The following is a 16,516-nucleotide window of genomic DNA, read 5'->3' as shown; positions in this document are numbered from 1 at the left end:
CTAACATTGATGACATGCATGTCAGTCTCTCCTGGCTCAGAGTGGAAGAGAGATTGACTTCATCACTGCTTGTTTTTGTGAGAGGTGTCGACGAGCTGAATGTACCGAGCTGTCTGTTTGGAATACTGGCACACAGCTCGGACACCCATGCATACTCCACAAGACATGCCACCAGAGGTCTCTTCACAGTCCCCAAGTCCAGAACGGACTATGGGAGGCGCACTGTACTACATAGAGCCATGACTACATGGAACTCTATTCCACATCACATAACTGATGCAAGCAGTAGAATCAGATTAGAAAAAACAGGTAAAAATACACCATGTGGAACAGCGGGGACTGTGAAGAGACACACACACAGGTACATACACGCATACATATAGACACTCACTCTACACACACGTACACATGGATGTTGTATTGTAAATATGTAATAGTGGAGTAGTGGCCTGAGGGAACACACTAAATGTACTGGGCAAAGTGTTATGAAATATAATGTCATGTAATATTTTACAGTGTATATACACCACCGTTCAAAAGTTTGGAGTCACTTAGAAATGTCCTTGTTTTCGAAAGGAAAGCAATTTTTTTGTCCATTAAAATAACATCAAATTGATCAGAAATACAGTGTAGACATTGTTAATGTTGTAAATGGATATTGTAGCTGGAAACGGCTGATTTTAAATGGAATATCTACATAGGCGTACAGAGGCCCATTATCAGCAACCATCAGTCATTTGTTCCAATGCCACATTGTGTTTGCTAATCCAAGTTTATCATTTTAAATGGCTAATTGATGATTAGAAAACCCTTTTGCAATTATGTTAGCACAGCTGAAAACTGTTGTGCTGATTAAAGAAGCAATAAAACTGGCCTTCTTGAGACTAGTTGAGTATCTGGAGCATCAGAAATTGTGGGTTCGATTACAGGCTCAAAATGGCCAGAAACAAATAACTTTCTTCTGAAACTCGTCAGTCTATTCTTGTTCTGAGAAATGAAGGCTATTCCATGCGAGAAATTGCCAAGAAATGGAAGATCTCCATTAAAATTATAGACTGATCATTTCTTTGTCAGTGAGCAAACGTACAAAATCAGCAGGGGATCAAATACTTTTTTCCCTCACTGTAGTTAAACAATTATCTCTCTCTGTCTGTCTGACGATGCCTTTAGAAAATATTTGACTTCTCTGTAAGGTCTAGCTCCGCCAAGGCTGCAAATTATGTCTGGTAGCTCGCAGAGTCAAATACATTTCTGAATGGAGTACAAAGACACCAACCTTGATTATGTTGGTACACAGGAAGGTCTCCTGGCATTGTTGTTTTAATCACTTTGGTGGGGACAGACTTGACGGAGGACAGATGCTAGGCGAGGGGTGAGGAGGTTGTGTTGTCCTGATTACAAGGGACTTTGGGGTTTGAGTTCTGGGTCTTAGTGGACTCATGTTTCATCAGTAATTACCCTCACTAACCTCAGTCTCACCTTGCTACTGTAAATATCTAGACTACTAGACTACTCGTCCATTTGTTTCAAATAGTCATAGCAGGCTGATTAAATGGCTGTCTGTGTGTGCGTGCGTGTGTCAGTGTTTGCACATTCATCCACATTCTTTAAAAACTCCTAACTTTCTCTTCAATGTCTCTTGGTGAACATTACTTTATATTACTTTTCAACCTTGTGAGATATACTACTGTATTTAAAAAGTCAAGAAATGTAAAATTGTCTCCTCAGCAATTTGCTACAGAGTTGTAATTTTTTTCTCTCTCTCTTTCTCTTCCCCATTGAAAAGGCTTGCCAGAGGCAGCTCCCCCTGTAAACTTGTATCTCAGTTCATACAGTACCAGTCAAAAGTTTGGACACACCTACTCATTCAAGGGTTTTTCTTAATTTTTTACGATTTTCTACATTGTAGAATAATTGTGAAGACATCAAAACTATGAAATAACACATGGAATCATGTAGTAACCACATAAGTGTTAAACAAATCTAAATATATTTTATATTTGAAATTCTTCAAAGTAGCCACTCTTCGCCTTGATGACCACTTTGCACACTCTTGGCATTCTCTCAACCAGCTTCATGAGGTAGTCACCTGGAATGCATTTCAATTAACAGGTGTGCCTTGTTAAAAGTTAAGTTTTCTTTCCTTCTTAATGCATTTCAGCCAATCAGTTGTGTTGTGACAAGGTAGGGGTGGTATACAGAAGATAGCCCTATTTGGTAAAAGACCAAGTCCATATTATGGCAAGAACAGCTCAAATAAGCAAAGAGAAATGACAGTCCATCATTACTTTAAGACATGAAGGTCAGTCAATACGGAACATTACAAGAACTTTGAACGTTTCTTCAAGTGCAGTCGCAAAAACCATCAAGCGCTATGATGAAACTGGCTCTCATGAGGACCACTACAGAAAAGGAAGACCCAGAGTTACCTCTGCTGCAGAGGATAAGTTCATTAGAGTTAACTGCACCTCAGATTGCAGCCCAAATAAATGCTTCACAGAGTTCAAGTACCAGACACATCTCAACATCAACTGTTCAGAGGAGACTGCGTGAATCAGGCCTTCATGGTCGAATTGCTGCAAAGAAACCACTACTAAAGGACACCAATAAGAAGAAGAGACTTGCTTGGCCAATAAACACGAGCAATGGACATTAGACCGGTGGAAATCTGTCCTTTGGTCTGATGAGTCCAAATGTGAGATTTTTGGTTCCAACCGCCGTGTCTTTGTGAGACGCAGAGTAGGTGAACGGATGATCTCCACATGGGTGGTTCCCACTGTGAAGCATGGAGGAGGAGGTGTGATGGTGTGGGGTTGCTTTGCTGGTCATACTGTCTGTGATTTATTTAGAATCCAAGGCACACTTAACCAGCATGGCTACCACTGCATTCTGCAGCGATACACCATCCCATCTGGTTTGCGCTTAATGGGACTATCATTTGTTTTTCAACAGGACAATGACCCAAAACACACCTCCAGGAGAGTGATGGAGTGCTGCATCAGATGACCTGGCCTCCACAATCCCCCGACCTCAACCCAATTGAGATGGTTTGGGATGAGTTGGACCGCAGAGTGAAGGAAAAGCAGCCAACAAGTGCTCAGCATATGTGGGAACTCCTTCAAGACTGTTGGAAAAGCATTCCAGGTGAAGCTGGTTGAGAGAATGACAAGAGTGTGCAAATCTGTCATCAAGGCAAAGGGTGGCTACTTTGAAGAATCTCAAATATAAAATATATTTTGATTTGTTTAACACTTTTTTGGTTACTACATGATTCCATATGTGTTATTTCATAGTTTTGATGTCTTCGCTATTATTCTACAATGTAGAAAATAGTAAAAATAAAGAAAAACCCTTGCATGAGTAGGTGAGTCCAAACTTTTGACTGGTACTGTATATTTACGCTCCAGTGAAAACACTGGCTTTAAAGGCAGATTTGTCCAGAACTCTAGAGGCCCCCTCAAACTGTTTACTCAAGCCAACAATGACTATGTTTACATGCCCACAGTATTCCGGATAGTAGCTCATATCCCACTTAAGGTCTTATTCGGGATAAGCTGTTTACACACACCTTTCATATCCCGCTCACGAGTATCCCTGTAGCCATGAATAAACAGACAATTCCTAATTTAAGTTCATATGGGTTAAATGTAATAGTAACTGAAATATGGACACTGACTGTAGGCCTATAACCTCTCACATGTAGCATTATATAATATTAACTCCTGCAGGATTATGCATTATTGCAGTAACATGATACAACAAATGTTAATTTGTCTCAGGAACAGGAGTGGAGAAATATGATTTATTTCTTTCAGCATCTTTTGAGAAAATGTGTAATGTCTTATCTGTGACACTGTTATGCAAGCAGACAGTATTTCAACCACATAAAATATGCACCCAAAATGAACTAAATTCAGATCATACTTGTGTTTCATTGTTTTCTCAGCTTTTCATTTCCTTAAAATCGGTCAAACTGATGATATTTGGACAATTTGCACAGGACCACTTTCCACTGTTTTGGAGTAATTGCGTTTTCTCCAAGGACCCTAATAGAAAAATAATAATTTAGAGGTGTTAAATAGATTACTAATGCATTCATTCTATCAATGTAAGACATTATTCTGGTGAGCTGTACTTCATTTAGATTTCTGGGGCAACAAGTTATGACAGAAGAGAAGCTGCATGTATCTAACTATAGTTGACAAACAAATGGCCTACCAAATGTCGGAAATTATCATATGGTCTACCAAATGTCGTCAATTATAATATGGCTTACCAAATAATAATAATAATAATAATAATAATAATAATAATAATAATAATATGCCATTTAGCAGATGCTTTTATCCAAAGCGACTTACAGTCATGTGTGCATAAATTTTTACGTATGGGTGGTCCCGGGGATCAAACCCACTACCCTGGCGTTACAAGCGCCATGCTCTACCAATTGAGCTACAGAGGACCACATGTCCAAATGTCAGAAATTATAAGCAGAAAGTTGTCTAAATTAAGGGTGAAAGTAGCCAGTAGGCTATACGGTCCAGTACGGAGTATCAGCAAAATAAATTATTATGTAATTATGGTGGATCGAACTGCGCAGGAAGCCTACTTTTTTAAGTGATTTGTTTGACAATCAGTTGACACAACACCCATGATATGCAAAACTTAGCCTGCGCTACTTGAGTATCCCGAATAATAATGGGATTTTGGTGGGCATGTAAACGTTCTCAATGAGGCTAGCATCTGAAGAGAGGTTACTCAGATTAGGAGGGATGTGTCATTGAGATCTTTAGTGCTTCTATTCGGTCCTCAGCAGAAATGTGAATTATTCCTTTTTAAAATAGGTTGAAAAATGCACTTCTACTCCAGTTACAGTGGCTTGCGAAAGTATTCACCCCCCTTGGCATTTTTCCTATTTTGTTGCCTTACAACCTGGAATTAAAATGGATTTTTGGTTGGTTTGTATCATTTGATTTACACAACATGCCCACCACTTTGAAGATGCAACATATTTTTTATTGTGAAACGTGCATAACTATTCACCTGCCCAAAGTCAATACTTTGTAGAGCCACCTTTTGCAGCAATTACAGCTGCAAGTCTCTTGGGGTATGTCTCTATAAGCTTGGCACATCTAGCCACTGGGATTTTTGCCCATTCTTCAAGGCAAAACTGCTCCAGCTCCTTCAAATTGGATGGGTTCCGCTGGTGTACAGCAATCTTTAAGTCATACCACAGATTCTCAATTGGATTGAGGTATGGGCTTTGACTAGGCCATTCCAAGACATTTAAATGTTTCCCCTTAAACCACTCAAGTGTTTCTTTAGCAGTATGCTTAGGGTCATTGTCCTGCTGGAAGGTGAACTTCCGTCCCAGTCTCAAAATCTCTGGAAGACTGAAACAGGTTTCCCTCAAGAATTTCCCTGTATTTAGCGCCATCCATCATTCCTTCAATTCTGACCAGTTTCCCAGTTCCTGCCGATGAAAAACATCCCCACAGCATGATGCTGCCACCACCATGCTTCACTGTGGGGATGGTGTTCTCGGGGTGATGAGAGGTGTTGTGTTTGCGCCAGACATAGCGTTTTCCTTGATGGCCAAAAAGCTCAATTTTAGTCTCATCTGACCAGAGTACCTTTTTCCATATGTTTTGGGAGTCTCCTACATACCTTTTGGCGAACACCAAACATGTTTGCTTATTTTTTTCTTTAAGCAATTACTTTTTTCTGGCCACTCTTCCGTAAAGCCCAGCTCTGTGGAGTGTACGGCTTAAAGTGGTCCTATGGACAGATACTCCAATCTCCGCTGTGGAGCTTTGCAGCTCCTTCAGGGTTATCTTTGGTCTCTTTGTTGCCTCTCTGCTTAATGCCCTCCTTGCCTGGTCCGTGAGTTTTGGTTGGCAGCCCTCTCTTGGCAGGTTTGTTGTTGTGCCATATTGTTTCAATTTTTTAAAATCATGTATTTAATGGTGCTCCGTGGGATGTTCAAAGTTTATTTTTTTTATTTTTATAACCCAACCCTGATCTGTACTTCTCCACAACTTTGTCCCAGACCTGTTTGGAGAGCTCTTTGGTCTTCATGGTGCCACTTGCTTGGTGGTGCCCCTTGCTTAGTGGTGTTGCAGACTCTGGGGCCTTTCAGAACAGGTGTATATATACTGAGATCATGTGACAGATCATGTGACACTTAGATTGCACACAAGTGGACTTTATTTAACTAATTATGTGACTTCTGAAGGTAATTGTTTGCACCAGATCTTATTTAGGGGCTTCATAGCAAATGGGGTGAATACATATGCACGCACCACTTTTTCGTTATTTATTTTTTTCATTTCACTTCACCAATTTGGACTATTTTGTGTATGTCCATTACATGAAATCCAAATAAAAATCAATTTAAATTACAGGTTGTAATGCAACAAAATAGGAAAAACGCCAAGGGGGATGAATACTTTTGCAAGGCACTGTACATTCTTTGGCCTAAGTGAATTATACAGGACTTGTAAACACATTCAGGATAACTTACATGGCTTACAATTACACTTCAGACCACTGTAACATAACCCAAAGGGAACTTGAAGCATGAGTCAGGTTCATCAATTGATGTACCCACCAATGGCGAATCACAGATGCAAAAACAGACATTTTTTCATCGCTCACATTGGGGTCATGGCATTACATCATGCATTATCTCTGACCCTCGTGTGACATTACCCTTGTTTCTCTCTCATCTCTCCAGGTTCCTATATGCTGGTGAACTCTTCCCAGCATGCTGCAGGGCATCGCGCCCAGCTCCTGCTGCAGACGCTGAGTGAAAACGACACACACTGCGTCCAGTTCAGCTACTTCCTGTACAGCCGCGATGGCCACAGTCCAGGGGCACTGCGGGCGTATGTTCGGGTCAACGGCGGGCCGCTGGGTAGCCCAGTATGGAACATGTCGGGGTCCCACGGACGACAGTGGCACCAAGTGGAGCTGGCTATCAGCACCTTCTGGCCCAATGAGTACCAGGTAAATCCCTTCCAGTGGTATCACTTCACTGCTACTTTAAGTCGCTACACAGCATGCCTCACTTTTCCCACCGCTTCAGCTATACATAATAGTGGCTAAAATCTAACAGGCTCATACTGATCCCATTGATTTAATGTAGGATGTTAATGCAGTCCGTATAAGGTTTTATTTAAGGCCCAGTGAAGGTGTTAGGTATTAAGACAAATATATAGCATAAGGGTAACCAGCCAATAGCTGAGCCTGATCATCCAGGACTGTGTGTGTTAACTATACTGTTCTCCAACAGTGAGATACTGTACGCCACGGGGAGACCTTGTTGTTAATCACATGCAAAGCTAGCTCAGTTTAATTATCATTGCTCCCTTGGTAATTCTAGGTTAGCACTAAAAGGGCAAAACTGGTTTCTATGTGGCCAGGCTTGTTACAGTTTAACCTACTGAGACTGTCTCTGCTAACTGTACATCATCCATTGGACTACACAACACAACTTCACTCCCTCAGTGGCAGGTCACTACCCACTCCGACCCAAATTGATTGGCAGCCACTGTGGGTACCTGGGCGATTTCTATTGGCCTTCCAATGGCGCGACCGGGCCATAAATTAAATGTATATTTTCTGCAAACTCTGCGGAGCTGTCAAAAAGCAATTAAGTTGAGTAATGTGCGTTTTTTTGAGAACTGTCAATCCCTTCGACTTAATTCACTTCCAAGCGGTTCTGCAGGATCTGACCTTCAAGTGTAAATAATAGTCCAGCTTTGTACAAACAGGAGCCAAAGGTAGGATGACACTGTGGAACTATCACTACACGGCCTGACAATGAGGGGTATTTAAGATTAACACACACACACAACACAACACAACACAACACACACACAACACACAAAGTTGTCAATGCGTGTGGGTGGGCAGGGGGCCAGGGGGAAAATGACCTCGATAATGCCTGACGTGTGCAAAGCGCTGACGAGCTCGCTCTTTCTCTCAACTTTATATTTGCTTGGGAGTCATCGCAGTAAATATATCACTACATGAGAGGATTACAAGCTCTGCCCAATCAATGGCATTGCCAATCACACCACCCTCAGACCAGCTTTCACATCAATGTTCTCTTTAGCAGAACAATTCATCAACTCAGTTTAACGACCAATACTGTGGCCATGGGCAGTTTCCTATAGCAGAAAAACTAGGGATAAACAGCATTCCTCTGGCTTATTTTTTATGTGTCTTCCTTTGGCTTGCTTTCCATCACTCCTCTTCCTTCTAATTCTAACTATGTGTCCTCCTTCTCTCTACCCTCTGTCTTGGTACATGCTGCTTCACAGCTTCTTATGCAGCCCAGTGATGGCTCATGTGTGAGTCAGCATTACACCAGGGCTACCAAGGAGAGGCATCACTTAGGAGAAGGAGGGAATAATGGGCAGATGAGGAGGAGTAGATGAGTCTGAAGACAGGCCAATGGTTGCAGCAACACACTTGACCATTCTTGGAAAATACAGCCTGTTAAGAACCTGTTTGAACTGTAGGCTGCGATCATCCATCTCAAAATGAAGATACTGTGATGTTATGTATCCAGAATAATCAATCTTCTAGTTTCTGGCAAATGTTTGAAACCTTTTGGCCTATAGAGAAATTAATGAACTGACCATGGCAAGTATAGTGTAGCAGCAGTGAAGAAAATACATATTATCTGTCTAATATGGTGTTTCCGCTTTTGAGTCCCTTCTCTGCAAAAAATAACGATGGCCCCTTTCTGTGGTTACATCAGCAGTCATGCCGATGAAAACGGATAAACAAACAATGCTGGAGAGAGTCAAGCGGAGTGGAGTTGAACATGACTCGATCTGACCCGGCACGTCTCTCTCTCTCTCTCTCTCTCTCTCTCTCTCTCTTCTCTCTCTCTCTCTCTCTCTCTCTCCCTCTCTCTCTCTCTCTCTCTCTCTCTCTCCCCCCCCACCACAGGAGCTCTTAGCTTTAAAGCATGTTAGCTGCAACCCGTGTGACTTTAAATATGAAAGGACTTTGGTTAGAAGAGCCCTGCAGCAAGCTTAATGGAATCTCTTTGGATTTGAAGTGATAGGTCATCAGATTTGCTCTGTCACCAGATAGTCAGGGGCTACTCTTGAAGAACAGATGGAAAGAATAATGTTCCTGTGTCATGCCTATCATGCCAGTAAACCCAATGCACAGTAAATTGACCATATTATAAACCTATGAAGTCTTAAAATATCACTGCCTTAAATATTTCAAGGCATTCCTAGATTTACTTTCCCTTCGATGCTGCTATCACAACACTGTAGTTGCTAAAAAATAATCTCAGTAATGAATGGATTAAAGTCATAAAAAAATCTTCCCAGTAACTTTATTACAATTACATATTCTCAGGGGCTGTTGATTTAATCATGATCCTTGAACGGAGGAGGATAGAGCTGTTTTATAGCACACATTCTCAATGTTTATGTCTGTAACATAAAACATTGTCTAAAGTGTGGAATGACAAATTAAAAATTCTGCTTCATTCTCTGTAAATCAACAGAGCCAACTATAGTAGATTAACATACTCAAAAGCCACATAAATGATCTTGTATCATTAGTCAGCCTAGTGATCTATCTGCAATACGATTCCCTCCACGCTTTCCTCTTCCTTGTTCACAACTTTGAAGTCTTCATGTTTCTATCTAGTGTACATCTCGCCATTTTTATTGTTGCCTAACCTGAGACAACAACACAGTGTTGGTTTTGATAAGATTAAGCTTCGATATTCATATCACTCTGGTGACAGGTGCTATGCTACTTCACTTCCTCCCATTGCTGTTGTGTCCCCTAACATCAAGAGAGGGTTGGGTGGGACAAGTGGAAAATGGAAGAGCGAGAGAGTGAGATCACTTTGGAATATATTTGATTTGAGATATTTCCCGTCTGCCGTGCTCAGCCATATATTTCACCCCCTTATTGGTGGAGGTGTCTGCGATAGCTGGAACCTTGTTATCAAATATTAAAGATGTTATCGGGCACGCCAGGAATGCCAACTACATCTGGAGCTGTGCTCTCCCCCATCTCCTTCTCTCTCTTCACTATTTTCCCTTTCTCTCCCCTGGTGTGTTTTCTCTCACTGTGTTCCTCCTCGTCTACTGTTTCAAGTTGCAGACCTTTTCTGACAGCCTGGTCTCATAGACTAGACGTAACAAACATATCAAATTAATATGATATGTGACTCGTTTCAGGAAACTAGGTGTATGTCGCGTGTCACTACTTCACAGGAGAGCCATTTGAATGTAAACTTTGTTTTAAAATCAAAATGCGTTTTTTTGGCAGAAATGCCTTCTGGAACATGTGAACTTTAATGTGCCTTAATAACGAACGTGTATGCCATCTGTAAGTACAAATACAATTGTTAAATTACGAGCCTAGTTGGTTTAGCCATGGAAAAAGACAGGAACCTTCCCGCTAGCCATGATTGGCTGAGATAATGGATGGGCTGAACATGCCGAGTGTTGGTCTCCACTTTCTGGAGGACTGAGTTTTGAAATCAGTGGAAGGCCTGGTGGAATTAGAGTATGATAGCTAAGGAGATGGAGAAAATTCTGGCCTTGATTGCAAATATGCAGAGGGAGTCAAAAGAGAACACACAGAAGACTGTTGTTGTATAAAATACCTGTCTCCGGATTACAATCTTCAAACTAAGGGCAACCACGGCATCCATGACAGAGAGGGAGAAATGTCCATCCATATATACGGGTAAGATAGTCTAGCTAGCTACATTTTCAGATATTACACATTTCATATTTTGTCAGAAAGTCGTTTTCATTTCAAGTTAAAGCGTAATGTTAGGTAGCTAGCTAACGTTAGGTGTATGATCTGTGTAGTAATATTATTCGTATCTCAGAGCCATTTGCATTGCTAGTTATAGCCTAATGTTAGCTAGCTAACATTGAACCTGGTTGGTTAGCTACCTGTAGATTCATGCAGGGTAGTAATGTTATGAGTTGGGATTATGGTTAATTGTTTAGCTAGCTAGCTACATGTCTGAACAAAAGACTCCACTAAGTAACCATTTCAATAGAATGTTCATGATGTCACTGCGACAACTGTCAATAGACGTAGCTGGTAAATTCGCTCTGGCTATCTACTCCGATTTCAAAGCACTCTCGTCTGAGTGTGCCAGAGCGCAGAATAACTGACATATTGATGAACGCTCAACACCCGTTGAATATGGCCGGTGTCAGGAAACGTTGTCAAAAAAACGTAATTAAATTGCTGCCAGCAGCACAGTCACCAACGCTCTGGATAACATAAAAACAGCCTAACCAGCTCTGCTAGGGTGAGTAAAATGGTCAGAGTGAGCTGTTCTCTCATGTGTCTGGAAGTAGCTAGCAAGCTAGCCAACGTTAGCCAGTTAGCTTGGGAGCTTGACTGCTGTTGTTAGGTCAGAATGCTCGGATCAACCCTACTCCTCGGCCAGAACGTCCAGTGTGCGCTCTGAACGCTCCGAGAACGAAGCGCTCTGAATTTACGAGTTTACGAACACCCAGGGCGCACTCTGGCACTCCAGATTGCATTTACGAATACACCCGTAGTATAAACCAGCCTTTAGTCTTGAAATCTTTGGTTGTTTAGTACATGGCCTCACATGTGAATCCTTAAAGAGATGGGCGAGGCTAAGGCTTAAGAGGGTGTAAACAATGCAGAATGGGTGTAGACAAAGAAGAGCTCTCCAGTAGGTTTACCAAAACATTCAAAGACCATTTCCTCAAATGTGAGGTTACAAGTTGATCAACTTTCAAAGCAGAATTACTTACCCATTGTTCCTCAACTGTAGTGTATGATATACAATTTTCTAGCTCTGAGTCTCTACTTTTATCCAATGTGAAAAAACATAAGTCTGAATCGAGCCGGTCGGTCACATATGTTACGTTTGGTATGGTTACATAAGACAAAGTTATTTAAGGAAAAAACTGGGTTTAGTTTATTAGGATCCCCATTAGCTACTGCACATGCAGCAGCTACTCTTCCTGGGGTCCACATAAAACATACAAATACATGACAAAGTACAGAACAGTAATAGACAAGAACAACATAAGATATTACATTAAATGTAAAATAATAAATACAAATATAATAAGAACAATTAAAGCTGTGAGTATTTCTGGGTACGTCTCTAAGAGCTTTCCACACCTGGATTGTGCAACGTTTGCCCATAATTTTTTTCAAAATTCTTAAGCTCTGTCAAATTGGTTGTTGATCATTGCTTCACAACCATTTTTAGATTTTCAAGTCGATTTAAGTCAAAACTGTAAGTCAGCCAACTCAATGTCTTCTTGGCAGGTAACTCCAGTGTGTAATGAATACTCGGACAGAGTGGTAAGATCCAATCGCAGAATAGCGATGCTTTATTAGAGTACAGACAAAGGAATAGCTTAATCGTGGTCGGGCGGGCTGTGGTCAAAACTGGGCCAGGCAGAGACAGGCAGAGGTACCAAGGGAGCGGGCTTAGTCGTAGTCGAGGTCACAGACACAGGATCAGAGGACGATAATCACTGGGGTAGACAAGCAGAGGATTAAGCAATTCGGGGAGTCAAACAACAAGGCACAGGTCGGATACACGGGTAATCAAAAACAACAAACTCTCTCTCTCTCTCTCTCTCTCTCTCTCTCGGAACAAAACGCTTAGCAAGTCACAATGGAACAATACCTCGCACCGACTGAACTTCTGAGCACACCTTATATCCTACACTAATTACTGACAGGTGTGCTCAGAACTCAGGTGAACCAGATCGAGTCTGATGACTCCCCCTCTCTGTAGATCAGGGAAGTGTCAGACTCTGTCTAGACCCAGCCAACCCCCGATCCCTTACACAGTGTAGATTTGGCCTTGTGTTTTAGGTTATTGTCCTGCTGAAAGGTGAATCCTCTAGGAATCCTCTGTGTCTTTTTTATCCTGAAAAACTACCCAGTCCTTAACGATTACAAGCATACCTATAACATGATACTGCCACCACTATGCTTGAAACTATGGAGAGTGGTACTCAGTAATGTGTTGTATTTGATTTGCCCCAAACATAACACTTCGTAGTCAGGACAAAAAGTGAATTGCTTAGCCACATTTTTTTTGCAGTACAGTGATCCCTCGCCACTTCGCGGTTCACTTATCGCGGATTCGCTATTTCGCGGATTTTCATAATGCATTTTTTTTTTTTTGGTGCATTGTGCTCTGCATTCTGATTCGCTAAAAACTCACTCCCGCTTCTTGTATCAAAACATGCTACGAATTGTGCTATCATTTTGTCGTCTCGTGCAGTTATGTGTACGTACATAAAACAGCTTGGCAAATTTACATTAAGTTGGCCAAATTATCTTGTAATTTCGAACATCTCCTAAACCCATAATGTCGACCGAAACGGCCTGGACCGACAAAAAGCACCTGCGGATGGGCGACGATGAAAGAGAAGAGGGAGAAGAGGACACGAGAGATGAGGAGGAAGGACTAACGCTTGGTCGCTTAGCAACCATGGTGCGAATGGCCACTGAACTTAAGCGAGTAGCTGAGGAATGGGACCCTTTGATGAGCCGTTCGTTACAGTTCTCCAACGTAATCGATGGTGGCATGTCGGTGTACAAGGATCTTTTTGCAAAGAAGAAAAAAGAGCGACAACAGCTGCCTATCACTATGTTCTTCTCCCGAACAAACACACCTGCACCGCGGGCTTCAGAAGAAGAGAACACTGCAGAGCGCAGTCAGGATGCAGCGGCCCAGTCTGAAGAGCAGTGAAACGGCCTACACGTGAGTCACTGTATTTGTATACATGTAATAGTTGCTAATTGTAAAAAAAAAAAGTTTTCTATTTCGCGGATTTCACTTATCGCGGGTCATTTTCGAACGTAACTCCCGCGATAAACGAGGGATTACTGTATTACTTTAGTGCCTTGTTGCAGACAGGATTCCTTTTTTGGAATATTTGTATTCTGTACAGGCTTCCTTCTTTTCACTCTATCAATTAGGTTAGTATTGTGGAGTAACTATAATGTTGTTGATCCATCCTCAGTTTTCTTCTATCACAGCCATTAAACTCTGTAACTGTTTTAAAGTCACCATTGGCCTCATGATGAAATCCCTGAGCGGTTTCCTTCCTCTCCGGCAACTAAGTTAGGAAGGACTCCTGTATCTTTGTAGTTGTAATTAATAACTTCACAATGCTCAAAGGGATGTTGAATGTCTGCTATTTGTTTTACCCATCTACACATAGGTGCCCTTCTTTGCGAGGCATTGCAAAGCCTCACTGGTCTTTGTGGTTGAATCTGTGTTTGAAATTCACTGCTCAACTGAGGAACATTACAGATACAGTAATTTTCTGTGTGGGGGTACAGAGATGAGGTAGTCATTCAGAAATCATGTTAAACACTATAATTGCACACAGAGTGAGTCCATGCAATGTACAGTGCATTCAGAAAGTATTCAGACCCCTTGAATTTTTCCACATTTTGTTACGTTACAGCCTTATTCTAAAATTGATTAAATAAAAAATGTCCTCATCAATCTGCACACAATACCACATAATGACAAAGTGAAAACAGGTTTTTAGAAATTTCTGCAAATGTATTAAAAATAAAAACAGAAATACCTTATTTACATAAGCATTCAGACCCTTTGCTTTGAGACTCAACATTTAGCTCAGGTGCATCCTGTTTCCATTGGTCATCCTTGAGATGTTTCTACAACTTGATTGGAGTCCACCTCTGGTAAATTCAATTGATTGGACATAATTTGGAAAGGCACATACCTGTCTATATAAGGTCCCACAGTTGACAGTGCATTTCAGAGCAAAAACCAAGCCATGAGGTCAAAGGAATTGTCCGTAGGGTTCTGAGACAGGATTGTGTCGAGGCAAAGATCTGGGGAAGGGTACCAAACAATTTCTGCAGCATTGAAGGTCCCCAAGAACACGGTGGCCTCCATCACTCTTAAATGGAAGAAGTTTTCAACCACCAAGACTTCCTAGAGCTGGCCACCTGGCCAAACTGAGAAATCGGGGGAGAAGGGCCTTGGTCAGGGAGGTGACCAAGAAGCCAATGGTCACTCTGACAGAGTTCCAGAGTTCCTCTGTGGAGATGGGAGAACCTTCCAGAAGGACAACCATCTCTGCAGCACTCCACCAATCAGGCCTTTACGGTAGAGTGGCCAGATAGAAGTCACTATTCAGTAAAAGGCACAAGCCATTCCGCTTGGAGTTTGCCAATAGGCACCTAAAGGACTCTCAGACCATGAGAAACAAGATGCTCTGGTCTGATGAAACCAAGATTGAACTCTTTGGCCTGCATGCCAAGCGTCACGTCTGGAGGAAACCTGGCACCATCCCTACGGTGAAGCATGGTGGTGGCAGCATCATGCTGTGGGGATGTTTTTCAGCGGCAGGGACTGGGAGTCTAGTCAGTATCGAGGGAAAGATGAGCGGAGCAAAGTACAGAGAGATATTTGATGAAAACCTGCTCCAAAGTGCTCAGGACCTCAACGACCCCTAAGCACACAGCCAAGACAACACAGGAGTGGCTTCGGGACAAGTCTGTGAATGTCCTTGAGTGGCCCAGCCAGAGCCCAGACTTGAACCCTATCGAACATCTCTGGAGAGACCTGAAAATAGCTGTGCAGTGACGCTCCCCATCCAACCTGACAGAGCTTGAGAGGATCTGCAGAGAAGAATGGGAGAAACTACTCAAATGCAGGTGTGCCAGGCTGGTAGCGTCATACCCAAGAAGACTCAAGGCTGTAATCGCTGCCAAGGTGCTTCAACAAAGTACTGAGTAAAGGGTCTGAATACTTACATAAATGTAATATTTCCGTTTTTTTTTTTTTCTGTTTTTTTTTTCTCAAAAAATGTCTAAAAAACTGTTTTTGCTTTGTCATTATGGGGTATTATGTGTAGATTGATGAGCGGGAAAAAATAATTTAATCAATTTTAGAATAAGGCTTTAATGTAAAAGTGAAGGGGTCTGAATACTTTCCGAATGCACTGTATAATGTGACTTGTTAAGCAAATGTTTACTCCTAAACGTATTTAGGCTTGCCATAACAAAGGGGTTGAATACTTATTGACTCAAGACATTTTAGCTTTTAATTTTTAGTTAATTTGTACACATTTCTAAAAACATAATTCCACTTCTTCTACCCAGTCCTTAACGATTACAAGCATACCTATAACATGATACTGCCACCACTATGCTTGAAACTATGGAGAGTGGTACTCAGTAATGTGTTGTATTTGATTTGCCCCAAACATAACACTTCGTAGTCAGGACAAAAAGTGAATTGCTTAGCCACATTTTTTTTGCAGTACAGTGATCCCTCGCCACTTCGCGGTTCACTTATCGCGGATTCGCTATTTCGCGGATTTTCATAATGCATTTTTTTTTTTTGGTGCATTGTGCTCTGCATTCTGATTCGCTAAAAACTCACTCCCGCTTCTTGTATCAAAACATGCTACGAATTGTGCTATCATTTTGTCGTCTCGTGCAGTTATGT

The 16,516-nt window shown here is 41.6% G+C and overlaps 1 protein-coding gene across 5 annotated transcripts in view; it reads left to right on the top strand.

Moving 5' to 3' along the window:
* The window catches only part of LOC121585925 (receptor-type tyrosine-protein phosphatase U), a 362,429-nt gene that overhangs the window by 182,853 nt on the left and 163,060 nt on the right, over nt 1-16,516 (top strand). For all 5 annotated transcript variants that reach the window (XM_041902265.2, XM_041902267.2, XM_041902266.2 and 2 more), the window contains exon 3: nt 6,737-7,008. In XM_041902265.2, coding sequence (XP_041758199.2) covers nt 6,737-7,008 — 272 coding nt within the window. The remainder of the gene's footprint in view (nt 1-6,736; nt 7,009-16,516) is intronic.

The sequence above is a fragment of the Coregonus clupeaformis genome, chromosome 17 (genome assembly GCF_020615455.1).
Source record: "Coregonus clupeaformis isolate EN_2021a chromosome 17, ASM2061545v1, whole genome shotgun sequence".
Lineage (NCBI taxonomy): Eukaryota > Metazoa > Chordata > Actinopteri > Salmoniformes > Salmonidae > Coregonus > Coregonus clupeaformis.
This window is presented reverse-complemented; position numbering and strand designations above follow the sequence as displayed.